The sequence below is a fragment of the Emys orbicularis genome, chromosome 3 (genome assembly GCF_028017835.1).
Source record: "Emys orbicularis isolate rEmyOrb1 chromosome 3, rEmyOrb1.hap1, whole genome shotgun sequence".
In the NCBI taxonomy this organism is placed as follows: domain Eukaryota; kingdom Metazoa; phylum Chordata; order Testudines; family Emydidae; genus Emys; species Emys orbicularis.
The window spans coordinates 24,179,996-24,200,793 of record NC_088685.1 but is presented as its reverse complement, the minus strand read 5'-3'; the positions used below and the strand labels follow the sequence as shown (position 1 = coordinate 24,200,793).

Sequence of the window (20,798 nt, the reverse complement as noted above, 5' to 3'; positions counted from 1 at the left end):
AGCAGGGTCTGACAAAGGGGGTATAAACCATGTATGCCTCCACCCACTGTTGCAGTGGTATGGACAGGATCAACTGAGTCCCAGCCACCATTTTAAGAGAACAGGAGTTAAATGTAGTTAATCCTGTCCATACCAGCAGGCAGCACAAAGGACTTCAACACCAGATCCAAAGAGGGATTAGACCTGTGTTTGACAGGCATTATCAAAATACAGATGAAAACTGCAGTGCAAACACAGCCTTAAAGTATTGTTCTGCTCTGAAACATGAAAAGAATGACTTCTTCCTTAAATCTGCTCTCTATTTGTATTGAGACACATCTGTTTACTTCAGTAACAACTTTTGCTACTTTTTGTACCTGACAGCACTACTGAGTCAACACAGCTTTCCAAGAGAAAGTAATAGAACAGGTAACTAAATTTCAACTGCAGGGCACCCTTTACGTTTGTGCAACCCCATTAGAAACAATCCGACTGAAAGAGTAACTGAATCTTCATTACCGTTAATTATGAGAGCTAAAAAAACCACAATGACTTTCAGATTTTAAATTGATTTTGCAGGACAGGAAAACAATTTTACATGTAAACTGATCATATCTGATCTGGAAATGTTTGAGACAAAGTAAGCATGGAATCTCACGGTCCATTTTATAAAGTCACTTTTCAGAATATAGCTTTATGGTCTCTACATACTTTTTAGCCATTAATCCAATACACTATTTTAACAAACAATTGGGCTTAGCCCACATTGTCAGGCAGACAGTCTAAACTGTTTAAATCCTGTTTAACTCAATTCTGCTGACCGGTGTAATCCTTGATACTGATGGCACCTATATATTTTTTCAAAACTGGAAAGGCTCCTGTTATTTAACACAGTTCACTAACCATACAGATTTCATCAACTTTATGGATACAGATAATGCCCCCAAATTTTGGATTTAAATTATAGCTTTCACTGTTAGTGAAAGCTCTAGTTAAGAACTGCAAAATGGTTTTCATGATAACCCCATTGTCAGATGCAATTTTCGGAAAAGCTTCCATTTGGACTGAAACTTTCCGTGCATGGTCTCTGCCCAAAAGGTGCACTTTATAGACATAAAAAAGGAAAAAACGGTTAAAAAACATAAATCAAGTTGCTAAAATGTACCCTTACCCATTTTTTATTTAGAGAAGTCAGTATATAACCATAAAGTCATATTAAAGGGGGACACTAAATTGTAACTGTATTGTATATTTCAATTATGCTTAACACGAATACATATATCACTTATACATTTCTTGCTTCAAGAAATTTCTATTCCCCTAGAGCCTCAGTTCTCATTTCTTCCTGTTTTAATTTGTACAAAAATATAAAAGTGTACAAGTATTAAATTGTCTACTACCTGCATGGATGGATGACTGTGTACAGTAGTCAATGGGGCCAAGTGAAATTCATTCTAATAGTTATGTGCAATCATGCATCCAAATGTAGAAAACCACAAAAATTTACAGCGAAAAAGAGGAAAAGGCTTTATGAAGTAACCCTGAATTAAACACATGATCTTCCACATATATACCTATTTGTGGGTTTGGGTGGGTGTGGTGTTTGTGGTTTTCAGATTAAGCCACCACATGTTCTTACTGGATCAAATATTTCTAGAACTATTGTTAACAAATAAATTTGAAAATAATACAGAGGGGCACCACAGAAAGAATGCATTATGGATCTATAACCACTTGATTTTCTTCATCTGCTTGGTGATAATCCTTGCTGTACTGGCAAAGTAGCTGACCTCAAGACAACAGACTAATTGATTCAAAATGATCCTTCAATACTTTCAATATTGTGAGCTTTGCTTAAGTTTTTCTCCTAACATTAGCATATCAGGTGATAGTGAAAGTTATTTCACTATCAAACAATACATTTGCTCATATCAAAGGGTCCTCGATAAATATAGATAGTACACTCAAATCACAAATAAGAATAATACACTTTTGCCTGTTGAACATAGTAGAAAGGAATATATACTACAAAAATTGAGTTGTCTTACTGGGCATCAGATCTTCCTTTCTACTTTTCAGATCTGAAGAGTGGTAGAAAATCAATTGTTGGCTCCATACTGCAAGATGCTGTGTGCTCTCCACTGTCACATCAATGAGAGTTTGAGTGCACTCTGCAACTTTCAGAACTGGGCCCTCTAATTAAAAAACTATTTGACAGCAAAGATAGCGTGACATCTTTTATGCAACATACAATATTTTACACATATAGAAATACATACACACATACAAACAAAAAGGGTTTTTTTTTGTTTTTACCTAAATGCAAACTGGATGAGGATCCATGTGATGAAAGTGATGGCGGTGGCGTAAGTGAATGTCCTGGAGTTTGGCTTGGCAGAGGCATGCCTATTGGACTTGGAGAGGAGGAAAATCCCAGACTATTGTAAAATGGCTGCCCTATGGGTGCTAGGCTGCTACTAGATCTTTTGTACAAGTCAGAGCTAGTAGATAGAGAATCTCTCCTTGTGGCACTACTACTTGCAGAACTGCCAACTGAAGAAGAAATAAAAAAACCCTAATTACATACAGTGTCAACTGAATAAAACCTATCCCCAATTACAGCTGGGCAATAACAGATGTGATCACAATAACTATAACAATTGTTATGATAAAGACAATTACTGTGATAACCGTACATGCTTTTGAATAAATCACAAACGGGTATAAACATACCACAGATAAGGAAGTATTTTAACTCAATGCCCAAATCTTTTTTGACATTTCACTTCAGACTTTTTACTGGTATATTGTAGTACTATGTTTTAGTGTCCTGGCTTCAGGCTTTGGGATCAGTAGTCAGGAATTTCCTACACTATGCTTTATATGATTCAGTGGTGCTGAAAGTATTGCCACTAATATCTGCAAAAAAAAATTCTCCACAGGAAATAATTCAAGTTGGTGCCACTTGGTTTCAGGAAACTGGCTGGATAAAATAAAAGTATTTGCTTAAAAGCTGAGAAAATAAAATAACGAATCTCCTTCACTTTTGCCCCAGCTGCTACTGAATGTCTCTTCTTTGTCATACACCTCTTAGAACTGTGGAAACCAACTGGCCACTTTAAGTAATTCTGCTCGAGTCAGTTTTCAAATTCCCTGAGAGAATTGTTGGTTTTCAAAGAGAATATTTTGGATGAAGATCATAAAGGGGTATAAGCTGCAAAGAGGAGAAGCAGAGCACAGGATGGGATAAACAAAATAAGGTGAGGAATTGGGTACAGCTTTAAATAATATTGTGGCATTGCTTGAAAGTAAATTATGGACTAGAAGCTTAGGCTAAATTGTGTTAGTGAAGGACTGCTATATTGCCCAGTATTATCTGCAGGCTGATGACCATTCTAGGATAAATTAAGGGATACATATGAATCACCATTTTACAAACTAAAAAATTCTGTAATGTTATGTAATAGTGCAATGTTAAAACAAAGTTCCTGTTTTAATTTTGGAACATTTCTAGCACACTGGAGAATGTAACTAAGGCTGCTGCATTTCCAAAAATAATGAGCACATCTTGAACTCACTTTGGCAAATTGATTTTTATGTCAGTTTAAAAAAAGGACAGGATCAAAGCTGACACTTTTAAGTCTGACATATGTATAAATAATAGGTGGGGCTGGTAGCATTGCCTACTATTAAGGTTGCTTGACACTTTCTAGGACTGGTAGCACCATGTATTATTACAAGATCCTGTTTTTCAGTTGCTTTTAAGTTTAACCATTTGGGCTGAAACTTTCCTTGCTGCATTCCTGCCTCAAGCTGAATTTTTTTGAAAATTTCAATCAGAACAGTTCAGCCATTTCAGAGAGACTGGGGTTAGTGAGGAGTAAGTTTTACTTATGTTAAATTCTGGCAACTTTTAAGAAGCTCTAGTATCCCCATGGTTTGGAGCAGAAACTTTAAATTTGGCTGGGGGTGGCCTTTGTGTCAGGGATGAGCCTTTTGCTGTCCCTGTAAAAACTGTCCAGATTTGTTCAAATGATAAGCCTTTGGGGGAGGAAATAGTTTGCATATGCTCAGTAGAGACTAGAGTGTCAGCTAAAATCTCCAAAAAGTCTACACTAGGCATATCCCCTCCCCCAAGACCAAGCAGGACTTTCCACACAACTGCAGCTCTGGGATGTTGCATGCTGTGCCAGGGCTGGACACCAGAACTGATAGTATGGAGACACTCTCTTCTGTGCTCTTATTGCCTTCTGCTGATGGGCCCAGGCACTGAATGGGACAAGAAGGTTTGGACTGGGAGCATACTGGGCAAGGAGAAAGAATCAAAGGAGGCCTGAGATCAGAGGAGATGCCAATGTGGAGACTGGGACAAGGAACTGGGGGGCAGAGACAAGACACTGACACTAGAAAAGGAGCCCAGGGACAGAGACATATCAGACAAGGAGTTAGGGGATGATGGGGCTGGGGGGCGAGGGGGCGGCCACAGAATGGAACTGGGACTGGCTGGGCATGGGCACTGGATAGAAGGAGCTGGGAGATATTAAGAAACCTGGGACGAGAAGTGTGAGGAGTGGAGAATGGGTCTAAAGGTACCAACCCTGCTGATGAACAATATGGGTGTCTACTTGATGCAATATGACTGAATTTTGTTTTTTTAGCTGACCTTTTTAAAAACTAAGAAATTGCATACAAAGAACTACATTAAAAGAATGTTATGAAGGTTGCAAGTGCAAGAACTCACAAGTCAGGAAATGCCAGAATTAAGGTTGCCTAATGTGGCCCCTTTGGGAGTATGCATTACAATACAATCTTTGATTACATACTATTTTTTCCACTACCTTTTTCAGTGCATAGAGATGTCTTAATGAGTAGCTATTCAATATTTTGTTTTCCTCTTACTGTTCAATAGGTGACCCCATATATTATTTACTACATATAATTTCCTCATTGATTTTTCTGTGGCATTTCTCACTATAGTATCCAAGTGCTTCACAAAAGTAATGAATTTATCTTCACAATAGCTCTGAGAGATGAGTGGGTGTATTACCTCATAGACTTCAGTTGCAGCTGTGAGTGCTCAGCATTTCTGCAAATCAGACCCCAAAGACTCAAGTCCAGCACCAACAAACTGAGGAACACAATTAATGACCACCTTTGAAAAGTTTGATTTAAGTAACTTGCCCAGTATCACACAGGATCTCTGTGGTAAATGCAGGAATAGAACCCAATTCTCCAGGGCAGCATCCAACTGCCTTCGCCATGAAACCATGTTTTCTCTTCCTGCATTCCTCTGCCTCACTACACATTTTCCAACTTCTACAATAAATGAAGAAAGGTTGTACAGACTCTCCTTCACTATACAACCCTGATTCAGGTCCATCTAGTGCACTGAATAAGGTAGGGGTCCTGTGGAATAAATAGGTCATGATCATGTAATTAAAATTGTAGCATAATGCATGTGCACAACAGGGCCAAATTAAGGGTGCACGAGCAACCTTAATACTGAGCATTTCCTAAGTGCTTGACTCTGCATCCTTAACAATGTTCTTTTAATGTAAGTTTGTGTGTGTAACTTATATACGAGAGCAGAGTAGTACAATTCATAGTCATCACAAGCATGCCTGCCTCTTTTTGCGCCACTTTGTTCCCCAGCCAGTCAGTCAGTTAGGATATTAGGTTTACCACAGATTTACTTTGGAGTGCCTAATTAGATTTTGTTTAAAATTTTTATTTTTACAGGGAAGAGCTACGTTTTTGCCTGTCAGTCTTCATTCTTCCCATTTAATTAGTACCCAGGTCTTGAAAGGCACTGAGTGGAGACAGAGAGAGAAGCTCTGTCAAGTCAACTATTAAGCAAATTCCCCTTGAATTTGTGGCAAGTATGCATTAACATCATTTTACAAGGAAGGAGTTGTAAAGTTCAGTTCAGTTATCAAAGCTGTTATAATTAGTATTTTTATCAGCAACTATATAGCTTTTTAAAAAGGCTGTGGTTTGGTAGGTATCAACTATACTTGGCACAAGGGCACCTGAATATATTAGTTTTAGGTAGCAACTCATCCTAAGGGTTCCACTACACTTCTCAAAATACAAAACACCGACTGCTTCTCTCCTCATGAAGGGCTGCCCTGTCAGTAAAGTCAGCTGGGGTAACGATTGAGAGATTTCCCGCATCTGGGGGCTGTGGCCAAGGCACCCACTTCTATACAACAGAGGCTCAATCTGTTGACTTTCAAGACATGCTGGAAGGGTCATTTTTGCCTCAGTGGTGGGCCGATACATGGCTGACATTTATTTAAGTTGTGGGGTTGTCTTTTTTATGCTGCTGCTCAACAAGTTGTGCATTTAAAAATATTCTACATGTTTAGAGATTTCCTACAGGGTTTATATCTTATAAATTAAAAATATATATATATACACATACGATTCACTTCATCAGCCAATAAAGTGCAATCAAATCTGGAGCAGAACAGGGCTGTTGTTTAACAGTACACAGAAAGACTACAGAGTGGTTCAGCAGAGAAATCTACATTTAAAAATTCAGAAATGGGAACGTACAATTACTTTGCAAATAAGGCCCATCTGCATCAACACTGCTTGAGATCATTTGAGAACAACTGAATACTCTTCTAGTTTTTTTTTTTTTAATAAAGGGGTCATATTTGGGTGCTCTTAAATCCCCCAAAACTGGCATAAAGGCCAGAGTGTAAGCTTTGATTCTGGATTTCCTAGCTTTAGTAGTTTTATCACAATGAATGTTATTCATATTCTTTAGTGCAAAACAATGTTGAGACAACCTGTATATATGCCATACTTAAAAGAATTCTGTTGAAGTGTGTAAGCTCAAAATTTTGCCCCAATATTTATTCATTTGCAAAGCGCATGCAATTGTTAGTGTGTTCTACTGATGTTATTTTTCTAAAATAAACTTAGCTGAGGAAGAGATTTTCTATAAAGATAGTTCAGTTTCCAGCTCGTAGAGTTTATGAACAAATGATTTTAACAGGAAAAGCTACCTCTCCATGTGCTCTTATGTGAATAAAAAGAGTATGTGTCAAGTTTCTACTACAATTAAAAAAGATCAAGAACATTATGGCTATGTGTCATATATAGTGTTTTTCAAAACAGACAACTCAATTTTGGGACATCTATGATAATGATTAAGGCCACAATCCTGCCCAGAATTACAGGCATGCTTAACTATACTTATCAGAGCAATCCAAATGAAGACTATGAGACTACTAATTGGAGTAACTCTTTGCAGAATCACAGCCTAAGGCCCTTTAAAATATCATTTAAGGATGAGCACAACACTTGGTCATATCTGGTGTGTGTGTGTCAAATACTATTTCAATCAGTACTTTTAAAATCATTAAAAAAAAAATTTCAAGACATAAAAAGCGAGTTACACCTCAAAAGCGATGGGCTAATCAATGGTTTTATAATATTTTTAAAATCACAAAATGCAGTATTGCCTGAGAAACTTCCTAAAAATAAACACACACAAGAACATTCTAGACCAGTGTACAGTGCTTATTATAGGAGAGTAATTATTTTTGGAGAGGTTTATGACTGAGGTGTATTTTCTTTTTAACTAATTTATTAAGAGAACAAGTTGCTTCTTATACAGACGGCCTAGTGGATCAAATAGCCTCTTGCTCTTCTCTCTAGATTATGTGGCTATTTTTGTTTTAAACCTGAATAACCTATTTTTCAAGTTCTATCTGGAAATATGTGTGGATACAAGAGTCATGTATTTTTTCCTTAAAGCACAAATCTCATAAAATCTCCTCACTATATTAAAGAACCTACCTGATGAGCCAAATCCACCAAGTGCAGAGCCGATAGCTGCTCCTAAGGAGCTGCTACTTCCAAAGCCAAGAGAAGTACTTCCTGGTTGGCCAGGACCATGTGAAAAAAGGGAACTGCTCTGGGAGTTATTGGTCAAAGAGTTACTGCCATAAAATGAATTAGATTGTAGACTACTATTTGTTTGCTGCTGCGGCTGTTGTGGTTGGGCACCAAGTGGCCGAAATAGACCGTTCGTGGCTCCCGCGAGATTGTTTGCTGTTCCTCCAGCTGAAGCTGCTGCAGCTGTAAGACACATGTTTTCAATCATCATAATGGCTCTCTAAAACATTTTGACCTTGCAAATGGATTATTCAGATCTAAACTTATGCTCATGGATCCCTCCCAAAGAAGTAGATATGTACACCTTAAATTAAGGACTAAAATATACTTTGCAATATACAATTTTGATTATCCAAGGAAAAAAATTAAGACAATTCTATTTTTGGATAATTGCGGCTGTGGGAAATTGTCAATGCAATTCAGAAAATTTTCAGTGTAGACATGACTGTGTGCAGAACGGGATTTTGGTAATCAAGGTTAGGATAGCAGAGTTGTAACTAACATAAATTGAAAGATGTCTTCATCTGCAACTCTCAAAAATGAGCTCTGGATAAAAATAAGCAGCTGGAGAGGGCCAACAAAGTCTTATTTTCTGAGATTTTCTACAAGTTCATTTTGTCCATCTGGTGCCAGGAGTTACGATGTACTAAACAAATAAGAGCACCAGACCCTACAACTAATGAAGGGTAGAAAACAGAACCAGAACCTTCTGATGTCATTAAGTTCTCCCTTTCTTCCTATTATCCACTGTACATTTTAATCCTTGCTGCTTTCTCTATGAGGCCCCAGGGCAATCCATAACCTTCTGCCAGGCCGAAGCAATGAAATGGTGCTTCTCAAGGGAAAGCATCCTTTTAGAGACTGATGGGAAGTGCATGTATATGCGTGGGGAGAGGGGAAAGAAAGAATGCACTCTTTTAGAAGCAGCAATATTTGCAGGGACGTGCCTGTATGTGTATGAGGAGAGGGGAGAGGAAAAAAAGGGAGGGATGCTATACCTTTGAGAAGCAGCCGTATTTGTACGGGTGTGCCTGTATGGGGGAAGGCATGAGAGAAAAAGGAAGGAGAGCATGTATGGTATATCTTTCAGAACCAGCAATCTTTGCAGGGTTTACATAGAGTAAGAACCGTAATCAATACTGAATATTCCTCAACAAAGATTAGAGTGAGAAGTTTCAATATAAAACTTGAAAAAAATGTGTGGGGGGTCTAATACTTACCTGCTTGTGCTGCTGCAGAACTAATTATAACAGGAGTTGAGGCCACCAATCTGACTGGTGCTCCAAGGCCAGTTCTTGCTCCAGGGCCTACTACTAAGGCACCAGTCTGATCATAATACGCAGTAGGGGCTAGTACTTGATAGCCTAGACAATACAAAAAAAAATGTTTACTAGTAAAAACATTTTGGGGGGGGTTGGGGGAAAGCACAGGTCAGCATCTCTCCTCTCCTTGGAGAATTTTATGCAATGAACAAACCCAGAAAGCAGTATTTTTGCAATATTCCCTAAATGTCAACTAGATCTTAGGTTGAGCTAAACATCTAGAAAACCATTTTGAAAATAATTTTCATGTATACATACATTTACACTGGAAAAATGTCAATGAAACTGGGAAGCTCTAATATTGTACATCCCAAAGTAGTGCAAAAACTTGAGCTTCCCTAAATTGTTTTTTTATTCTGAAATATCGATGCTCTTTAAAAATCATTTTTTCCTATGTGGCATTGAAGTTTAGAAGCACTATTTTTTACTTTCAATGTTAATAAGCAGGTTTCTGATTCCAGGGTTTAAAGAGCAACATAATTTGCCATAGTTGAGTGGAATCTTCTAATCTATTTCTTCTTATACTTAATATATTTTCTATTTCTTCCATTCTACCATTAGTTGTGTGTAAGTAAATATATAGAGAGCTAAAAAAAAAAAAAAAAACCACCCTCGCCCCCATCACCACACACATACATACCACTTAAATTAAATCAGGAGTGGGATTGAGAATTTCTTGCATTTCCAGGCAAAACCACATTTAAAATCCACCCACAAAAAATATTTTGGGGGAGGACTGTTCCTGCAGTACAGGTGGGAATATTAAAATTAAGTGCTGGAATTAAAATTACTCTGTCCTAGTCAGTTTCACTTTGAAACTCACAGAAAATATTTTGTCCTACAAATGAAACTGATTAAGTTTATGTCAGTTTCACTCTGGAATTTTGAGGGTTGGGTGAGGGGAGAGAGAAAACAAAAAACGCTCAAAATGAAAGCAGAACAGAGAAGGGAGGGACACAAAAAAGGAGACTAAGCAAGAACAAAAAGGAGGCATGAAAAGGAGAGCTTGGCTAGGAAAACACATCTCTCTTTCTCTCGCCAAATCAAAATGCACAGACAGAAACATACAGATATAGATAAAATTGTGTCATTATAAAGTACCTGATATGAATAAAGGCCTCAGAAATGGAAAAGGAGGGAACGATATATAATTCCAGAAAGGGAGAGGGTAAGACAGAAAAAATAAAAGCAATTGCTTAAATTTATCTAGGTATGTATTTAAACAAAGTAAAATCAAGGCGATCGTTCCGTATGCTCCCCCTACAGGCAAGCAAGTTCAAATATATATAACTGGGGTGGCCAAACTATGGCTCTTGTACAGTTAAAGTGCGGCTTGTGGAGCCTCCCTCCGCCCCTCTCCCTCCTTCTCCGCCTACCAGACTCAGAGGAGAGTTCAGGGCTTCTGCCCTGAGGGGGGGGGGGGGGGGGGGGAGGAGGGAGTGGTGCTAGGGGCTTCTGCCAAAGATGACTGATGCTTGTTGAGAATGGGGGGGGGGCACAATTTAAAGACCCCCTCAACAGTTTGAGTCACAACCCCCAGCACACCCCCACCCTTTACTCTCAACGACACCTCTCTGCAGCTCCCAGGGGTTAGCTTTGCGTGGAGAGGCAGTGGCAAGACAGCTGTGAGCTGCAGAGAGGGGCCTCTGCTTTAGCTTTGAAGGGAGAAGCAGTAGCAAAAGCAGCATCTCTTCCTGCAGCTCCCAGCTACTTGCAGCTGCCTCTCCCCAGGGCCACAGCTCCCCGCTTGCCGGCTGCCGTGCAAAAAGGGGGCCCAACAGCACCACATGACCAAGCACGGCCAGCAAACACTGGCAAAAATCAGAAGGGGGCGACATGCCGCCTCTGGCTTCTGCCCAGTGGGGAAGGGGAGTTCGGGACTTCAGCCCCAACCCCTGGCAGGCACCTCCCATGGAGCTGTAGCCCCGAGACCCCCCATTCCTGCAAGTCTGAAGCCACAAGACCTGGCAGTCGCACCCCATCTCTCGAACATCTGAAGATTGTTGTACGTGGCCAAGAGGGTCAGAAAGTTTAGCCATCTCTGATATATACTATTGCATTAAAATAATGCTAAAGTATTGCAAAGGTTGCAAAAAATCAAGCACGTTAAAGTTAGGAAATGCCAGAATTAAGTTTACCTGTGCAACCTTAATTTACATGATCACATACTATATTTCCACAGGATCCCTGCCTCATTCAGTGCACAGGATTGATGGTGTTCCTCAGAAGGGTAGCTATTCAGGTTTTTAATTCTTTTCATCAAATGTGTTGTCTCAGGCTTTACTTAACATACCCCCATCCAAACTCAGTAGTCTGTGTATGGATATTTATGCAATATTCCTCTCTGTAGTATCTGAGTACTTCACAAACATTAATGAATTTATCTTGACAACACTTATGGGAAGTGAGGTCCCACTGTCATGCATCCACTAATGTTGGATACTCAACGTGAGATGTCTAAGGCCTGATTTTTTCAGAGTACTTCACATTTTTACAACTCCTGATATGTTCAAAGCACAGGTCCAACCAACTTCAGCTTTAGTAGTGAGTGCTCAGCACTTCTGTAAATCTGACCTCAGGATCTCAAGTCAGGTACCCAGAAGATGAGGAACAAACAATTAGAGGCCACCTGTGAAGTTTAGTTTAAGTCACTTGACCAGCACCAGGCAGTAACAGGGATAAAATCAAAATCTTCAGCACGGTAGTCAACTGCCTAATCACAGTATCATCCTCTCTCTTCCTGCAGTCCCGTTTCATTCACTCCACACCTTTCAACTTCCGTAACAAATAATACAAGGATCCTATAGACTACAGCCACATTCACCCTAACCTCAATTCATCCCCAGAGCAGGTCCATCCTGTGCACTGATTAACACAGAACCTGTGGGGAAAAAATAATGTGAGCATGTAAGTAAAGACTGCAAATTGAAGATGGCACAAAGAAGCTGAATAAAGTTGCACACGCAATCTTAATTATCAGATTTCCTAATTCGAGTGCTTTGACTTTGCATCCGAAGAAGTGAGGTTTTTACTCACGAAAGCTTATGCCCAAATAAATCTGTTAGTCTTTAAGGTGCCACCAGACTCCTTGTTGTTGTTGACTTTGCAAGTGGGTTCCCACAGCGAATGGCTAGTCAGCAGAAAAATGATGAAACTCTAGACCCCTAGGTTCAATTCAAGGCTATAGAGGGGAATGTGCTGTAGAGGTTATAAACCCTTCTGCCGTGTCCATCTCTGCTCCTATTGCCTGCAGCATGTCACTGTCCCCACCCCTTATGCATTCCAGTCAGGCTGCTTCCTCCTCCTCTTCCACAATGACAGCAGAGTGAGCATTGAAAGCATAGGAAAGAGTCTCCCTGCTCTCAGTTCCAGTGCCTGGTGCCAGTACAGTCCAAAACACCCAGGAAGGGAAGTCCTGTTCAGCTCCTGAAGCTGTGGACTAGTGCATGCTCAATGCCCCTGGAATCTTTGGAGAATTTTGATGCCAACTCTTACAAGCCTGCATTAGGCATGTGCAAACAGCAATTTTCAGAGGCCTATAATTCAATTAAGTTTGGTCAGATTTTCATGGGGGCAGCAGAATGTACCTCCTGCCAAATTTTGCGTCTGTTTCAAGCCAAGGAAGCACTACAGTTTTTCAACTAAACAGTAGTAAAAACTTTTTTTTCCAAAAACATTGGCGAAACAATGCATTTCCCCCTACCCTCATTCTCAGAACTGGTGGAACTGTTTTTGCTGAAAATTTAAAAACATTCAACTTGAGGCAAACACCCAGCATGGAAAATTTCAAGCCTGAACAGTTACAGTTTGGCAAAAGTTATAAGCAACTGAAAACAGGGTTGTATAATGTAAAGTGTTAGACAACCTTAACTACAGCCTGTGCTGCCAGCTCCACCTATAAAACTGCCGTGCTGCCACAGACTTCACCACTAAGACAGCTACTTTCATATGCTAGAAAAGGGTGAGGCTTTCTGACTGCACTCAGCTCTAGTTCTGTAAAGAATGCAGAATAGAATATTAGAAGATAAGTGATATAAAATGCACAGCAGAAAAACACTCCTTACAATCTGTTACTATACACACTTATTACAAACATTAGTAATAATAATCCAACTACCAGTATTTTCACCTCCCTTTTATTTACACGTCTTCCAATGAATTCAAGCATGATGGACTTTTAATTGATTACTGGTATGCCACAATAAATCTATTTTTTCAGAACTAGAAAGGGAAAAAGTTACTTACCAGTATTTTTGTTTACTTGAGTCTATTGCCTTTGCATATCCATACTCCTGAAATGATGCCATAACAGAGAAATATCTAAAAAGCAGTGACTGCTGAGGCTGTGCGCGCATACCCCACATGAGCATCTAAACAGTCACAGCTCTGTAGATGGTTTCAGGCTCACAACACCTGTTTATGTATTTTTCCCAAGCAAGGGTGGGGGGAGGGAGGGAGGAGGAAGGTGTGTAGGGAAAGGAGGTTCTATGTTTACACAAACTTGGAATAATGCAACGTGTTAATATCAGAGCTCAAAAACTACTTTGTATTTCAGATTCACTAAAATTGTTGACCACCATGATGTGTTGTTTCTGCACCATGTCCAGGCGTGAAAACAGATTGGAGATGTCTAAGGAACAGGAGGATTCCAGATGCTGTTGGTATTTGCTTGTCACTATCTTATCCATGACCTCTGGCAGTTTGCTAATGAGCGATAATTGGCTAGGGCATTAGTGTCAAGAGACTGTTTCCTGAGCAAGGCCTGGACTAGGGACATGTTTGAGATCCGCTGGCAGTTAGCATCCTCTCCCAAGGTGCCCCCCCCACACGTTTTTGTGATGCATAAATGCTCTCCACCAATAAAAGTCCTCAGCATTACCCACTCAATCTCCTCAGACATAAGGAACAGGGCCCCAGTGACTAAATTGTTGAGAAGATCCCGTTAAGTACATTTTAGAACCTTAGAATGAGACACTATGTAAACTGTCAAGGCAGGAGGGAATACATCAAGACTACCCTGCATCAGATTTCATCAGTGAAAAATGAAACGTCACAGAAAGAGGATTCAAACTACCCCTCCCATGCCCCCTTCCCTCTTCATACAGGACCTTGCAGACTTAGGCCAGAGAGAAATCGGTAAGATTCAACATGGCCTCCCACCTATCACTTCTCTCCCTCCTCCTGTCACAGATCTGTGGTTCCTTGCCTGCTCTCTTCCTCTAACCTCTCCCCCCACCTGTTCCAGTGACCACATGCTCTCTCACATCATGATCTTCGTTGCGCCTATTCATCTTTCTCCTCAACTAGATCCCTCACTCCCAGCTCACTGCCTTCACAATGCAAGCATACTGTGATCTCCTCATCTATAAAATAAAAGCTGCTTCTCTAACACCATCTTTAATCCTCTGAACACAAACGTGCCATCTACAACTGCTGCCTCAAGTTCCTCTGCACTCTCTGATTCCCCTGCAGTCTGGCATACCCACTCTCCACTCCACTGAAACTGCTTTCACAAACCAAAGACTTCTTTTCACCTGAAGCTCATGGCTTCTACTTCATCCTTAGTCTTCATCACTTCCCATTATACTTTTGAAAGCACTGATCATACCCTCCCCCTTTCTTGAAATCTGTTCTCGGTTTTTTTAACTCCATCTTCCATTTCTCCTCCTATCTAGTAATTCTGTCAGCATTTTTTATGGCGTTACTCATCCTTTCCTCTCTCACTCTAATCAGGGAAGCTACAGTGCTCTGTCTAGGCCAGGGGTCGGCAACCTACGGCACGCGTGCCAAAGTTGGCACGCGAGCCAATTTTTCCTGGCACGCGGCGTGGGCTGAGCCGCTCAGCCCCGCCGCCACTCTGGAGTTCCCGCTGCCAGCTCCTGCGGGACCCGCTGCGGGTCCAACTCAGCACCTGCTGCTGGCCTGGGGGGAAGGAACCCCAGGCTGGCAGCGGGCTGAGACCCCGGCTGGCAGGAGCCGCCGGTGAAAACCCCAGAGCCGCCATGGGCTGAGCTGCTCAGCCCGCCCCGCTCTGGAGTTCCCGCTGCCGGCTCCTGCCAGCCGGGGTTGCGCCACGGGTTCAACTCAGCACCTGCTGCTGGCCTGGGGGGGAAGGAACCCCAGGCTGGCAGCGGGCTGAGACCCCGCTGGCAGGAGCCTGCAGCCGAAACCCCAGAGCGGGGGTCGGGCTGAGCCGCTCAGCCCGCCCCGCTCTGGAGTTCCCGCTGCCGGCTCCTGCCAGCTGGGTCCCCCGCGGGTCCCACTCAGCACCCGCTGCCGGCCTGGGTGAAGGAATCCCGGGCTGGCAGCAGGCTGAGACCTCAGCTGGCAGGAGCTGGGGGCAGAAACCCCAGAGCAGCGGCAGGCCGAGCCAGTCGCTGCTCTGGGGTTCTGGCTGCTGGCCCCTCGCCAGCAGGGGTCTCTACTGAGCAGCTCCACTCACCTTGCTTCCGGTTGGAGGCTCTCTTGCAGACAGGGTCCAGGCCTCCAGCCCTGCTCAGGCCTACCAGCCACCTACTCCACTCACCTCAGCTGCCAATCTTGGTTTCCAGCCCTTGCTCATCCTGCTTTCGGGCCTGGAGTCCCAGCAGGCCACCCTTTACATATAACAGTAGTTTGGTTATATATTATAGACTTATAGAGAGACCTTCTAAAAAGCGTTAAAATGTATTACCGGCACACGAAGCCTTAAATTAGAGTGTATAAATGAAGATTCGGCACACCACTGCTGAAAGGTTGCCGACCCCTGGTCTAGGCCTACTCCCTCCTCTCTCTACATCATTTCTCTAATTGATTACATTGCTTCAATTGCAATCTTTACACGTACAACAGGAAAAATCTACTGTCCTGTCTCCTTCCATCCAATCCCATACCACAGCCTAGCATCTCCTCCTGGATGTCTTACTGTCAATTTAAATTTAACATCACTAAATCTGACTTGTCTTCTCTCCTAAATCCTTCACCACTCCTCCTTTCTGAATCACTGTTCACACCATCACCCTGCATTCTCTCATAATCTGAAGGTCATTTTAGATTCCACGCTTTCAACCTTGAGCTATGCATCCAGGATACGTCTAAATCTTGCTGCTGCTTCCTTCTCAACATGTCCAAGATCCACCCTTTTGTTTCTGCATTCTAAACTAAAATGCTCAACCAGGCCCTCCTCATCCCTGTTCTTGATTACTGCAACCTTCTCTTCTTTTCGTTCCTGTCATAAGAATGGCCATACTGCGTCAGACCAATTCCTCTGACAGACACTTCAGAGGGTAAGAAAAGAATAGGGCAGTTATCATCCCATTGTCCAGTCCCAGCTTCTGGCAAACAGAGGCTTAGGGACACCCAGAGCATGGGGTTGTATCCCTGACCATCTTGGCCAATAGCCATTGATTCACCTATCCCAACTTCCAACTCATTTGTTGTTCTGACCATGTAATCTAACACCCTTTTAACCCCTACACTAGCTCCTCTTTCCTCACATCAAATTTAACCTTCTTGTCCTTCACTACTCAGTCATTTCCTCGTCATCTACTTGCCTGTCACTTTGCCAATGCTGCAAACCTTCTGCCACAACCATCTTTGTGTTTTCTTCCACGCTGTCTTTTAAGCATGGGTCACCCATCCCACCACAATGTCCTCTTTCAAATCCCTCAAGATCCATCTCTACCATTATACCTATGTAAACTGTCAATGGAAAAACAGATGGCCATTGGAAACTGATGATAGCTATTATCTATATCATATAAAACTTAGACAAATGTTTAAAATGACTGATCAAGTTATGCACATAGGGAGTCAAAGTAATGGCATGTTCTTTATTCTTACTCCCTTCCCTATTCCTTCCAATTGTTTGTTATACCAACTAGTTGCATCTTGTCTCAATTGAAATGCAAGCTCTTCAGAGTAGCGACTCTCATTCTTCTACACGTATATACCTCATCTAGCAGATTGTCACTTCAGAGCACTACCATAACATAAACAGTACAACCTCCCTTTGCTGAGGCTGGTTGTAGCGCCATGTATAGCCTATATGCTTACTAGGATTCACACATGCACTTTATCCAGGACCTTGTGTACTATTTGAATTTGACTGATGGTCTGAGTCTCTGGGATAGGGTAAAGCATCTAATATTAGATGCAAAAACAGTCTTCCTCCACCCCGGCCATCTCAACACTACCAAGGCTCATGCTGCACCAAGTCACCAGCAGCAGACCTGTACTAAAACAAGGACAGATGAGTCAACGAGGCAGATCTTGATGATTTAGTCAAGATTGGACACGCCATCCATGATCAGACCATGGGTGATGCTAGTTTTACTGACAGATGACACTGCATTAATCATGATGTAATGAAGTTGAGCCCACTGTCAGACTTTACCCTGTGAACGCACCACATCCGAGACTGTCCCATTTTTATCCTTTTTAGATTTCCTGATACAGAGTTATACTATCTACACACTAAAATAAGCAGACTGAGCTAAGGTAATTGTACAGATTGAACCCCAAACTCCCTTGGCTTTGGTGGTTTCAAACAGAACTAATTTTCACAAGATGTATTTTTTTTTTAAAGTCTAATACAAATAAAAATAGAAAAAAATTACTAAACAACTAAAAAGTAACTTGGTATTTGAATTGCTTCATTTTGTATTCAGGATGATAGCTTTTGTACATAGTGCTTCCATGTTGTGAGATTTAGATGTCAAAGATAAATCTTTTATAAGTGTGCCGTATGGAAACAGTTGAAACAATAACGGTGCTACTAGAAACCACATCACACTTCATAATTAAACTAAACAAATAAGTTTAACATGAAAGCGGTTCTGAATACAAAATTGAATAAAACATCTCTCTTTAAAAAAAGACTGCATTAAGTTTTTTATGCATGTGTGTGTTCAAATAAGGTGTCTCAAACTGAGTTTCCAACCTTTCAGAACTCTATCAGGGACTAAACAACCCCTTGTAAAATATCCCTTTCTTTTCTCTCCTTTGAAGATCCATTTTAGCTTGAACTAAGTGAGTTTTGCTCAGTAAAGTTAGAGCAGATCCAGTTAAAGAGGCCAGAATGTAGTTAGCTGCTGCTACGTTGTATTAAGAACTTATAGAGCCAGTTTTGACGTCATGCTAATGTGTGCACCTCATTTATGTGCAAATACCCTGTGTATGTTAACACAAATCAGGTGACCACATATAAAACCAGTTACATAGCTGCAGATATTGGAGCCAGCATGCACTGAATGTATTAACAGATGGATATGTGGATGTCATTATGCATGACTAACTTTGCAAACCTGGCCCACGGGGTTTAACATCTTAGGCTAAATTCTATCTGTAGACTGAGAATTTGCTTACCTGATCATTTTCTTTTAGTAGCTTATCTCCTCTTTTATCACTAATGGAGTGATACATTAGTAGAATTTGGAGACAATCCAATGTTATTGCTGGAGGCTCCAGGACTAAGCCCCACCCTTCAGCTCAGGCCACCAGAATTCTTCCAAAGCTGTAGAAGCATTCCAGCAACTGATTACCACCATTAAGACAACAACTTGCTATATAATTGCCTTAAGGATAATTAAAATGTTTACGTCTCCCTTTAGAAAAAAAACTCCAGATTACCAAAGTGGGATGAATGAGGAGAGAAGATGCTAACAGAAATAAAATGATCAGGTATGAAATTTCTCATTCTGTTGCATGACTTCTCTATTCATCATGAATGGGAAGTAGTGAGCTGTGAATCACAAAAGCATGTGTGCATGCGAACACGAGAGAGGTTTTATTATTATAAAGTAGAATAGGCAGAAAAATAAGTTACCCACAAGAGCTTTGTAATTTAAGGAATTATGTGGGAGCGAACCCTGTAGCATTTGCCTACCAAAGAATCCGTCTGCAGAGGAATGGAAACGTACTTTGAAAATCTTCCTTGGATGAGGCTCAAATTCTCCCCCAAATACACAGGCACACTGCACCACTAGGAACCTCGTAAAAGGAACCTCAATTCTTATTCTACAAATAGTTTCCCAGATGCCTAGCATGCCAAACGGTGCAGTATTTTAACATCTTGCCTGGAAATAACTTTGAGGGTCTAAGGCACTGGCATTTTGGATGGAATGAGATGAACAGGGTACAGTTGGCAAGTGTACTTCTCATGCTTGAGAGGTATCTTTAGAGTGCTAGGAAAGCCTTATTTCCAGTCTGAACTTCAACTTTCAGCTATTGGATTGTGTTTTTAAACAGGGGGATCTCAAGTAGGAGTAGAGAGGTTATTCTACCTTTATATGTGGCATGGTGCAACCATGGCTGAAATACTGTGTCTAGTTCTGGTGTCCACAATTCAAGAAAGATGTTGACAAATCAGAGAAGAGTCGCGAGAATGATTAAAAGGATTAGAAAACCTGCCTTATAAATGAGAGGCTCAAGGAGCTCAATCTATTTAGTTTAACAAAGAGAAGATTAAGGAGTGACGTGATTACAGTCTAGAAGTACCTACATGGGGAACAAATATTTAATAACGGGCTCTCCAATCTAGCAGACAAAGGGATAATATGATCCAAGGCTGGAACTTAGACAAATTCATACTGGAAATAAGGCAGAAATTTTTAACGGTGAGAGTGATGAACCACTGGAACAATTTACCAAGGGTCACTGACAATTTTTAAATCAAGCTTGGATGTTATTCTAAAAAAGAGAAGAGAAGTTGTATGGCCAGGCAAGGTGATCACAGTGGTCCCTTCTGGCCTTGGAATCTATGAATCTAGTGTAGCTGAGATCACCAGAACTTTGTGATTACATTCATTTGTAGCATTTAGTGGCCAGGGCCCCATTGTGCTGGGTACAGTGCTAACAAAAAGATAAAGCTCTTTTGGGCAGAAACTGTTTCCCCTCGCACCAGAAACATGATTTGACTGGATCAACAAGTAAAGTTTCCTGCTTGAGTTCTGCCTGGATAGCAAAATGTCAATACAGCTAATGGAGAATCCTGGCTTTGAAAAGGTCTGGTCTCATCTGCAAGTGGAAGGTTCCTTGGCTGTCTATCAAGTCCAAAGTGCCTTCTGAGTCACTAGAGGATTGGAGGAGGACTTCAACTCTTCCTTTTCTTTCTGTATCTTTTATGTGAATATTTTTGAAAGGTAGCAGATTCTTCTCTGTTCAGGACATTATTTCCATTGCCATTAAGAAGTTTTGACCTTTAGTTAATCCCTAGTTTTGGAAGGGATATAAACATTCTTTCTTCAATCATAAGCCAGCCTCTAAGCGGAGACAAAAGAAAATTTCCCTTTGATTACCATAACTGCCCACCAGGTGATTTTCTGCACCTTTTTTGAAGCAGTTGGTACTGGCCACTGTCAGACAACATAGTGGATTTGATGGACACTAGTCCCACATGCCATTGATAATGAAAGTTGGTTGTCTGTCAATATATTGTATTTACCTGCCCACGAAGGGACATCCAGATGTGATGGGGAAATGACACCTAATTCTGCATATCAGGTGCATGGGGTTCCTTGTTATCAGAAGGAATTTCTGGAGGTGCATTTTGAGAAATCCGACTTTAGGGATAAAACTGACGCATGGAACCAGCAACCCTAGCCATTG

At 41.2% G+C, this 20,798-nt stretch overlaps 1 protein-coding gene across 3 annotated transcripts in view; it reads right to left on the bottom strand.

Moving 5' to 3' along the window:
• The window catches only part of PUM2 (pumilio RNA binding family member 2), a 108,402-nt gene that overhangs the window by 20,826 nt on the left and 66,778 nt on the right, over positions 1-20,798 (bottom strand). For all 3 annotated transcript variants that reach the window (XM_065402160.1, XM_065402162.1, XM_065402161.1), the window contains exons 11-13: positions 9,111-9,254; positions 7,792-8,073; positions 2,296-2,532 (exon numbers count right to left, since the gene is read on the bottom strand). In XM_065402160.1, coding sequence (XP_065258232.1) covers positions 2,296-2,532; positions 7,792-8,073; positions 9,111-9,254 — 663 coding nt within the window. The remainder of the gene's footprint in view (positions 1-2,295; positions 2,533-7,791; positions 8,074-9,110; positions 9,255-20,798) is intronic.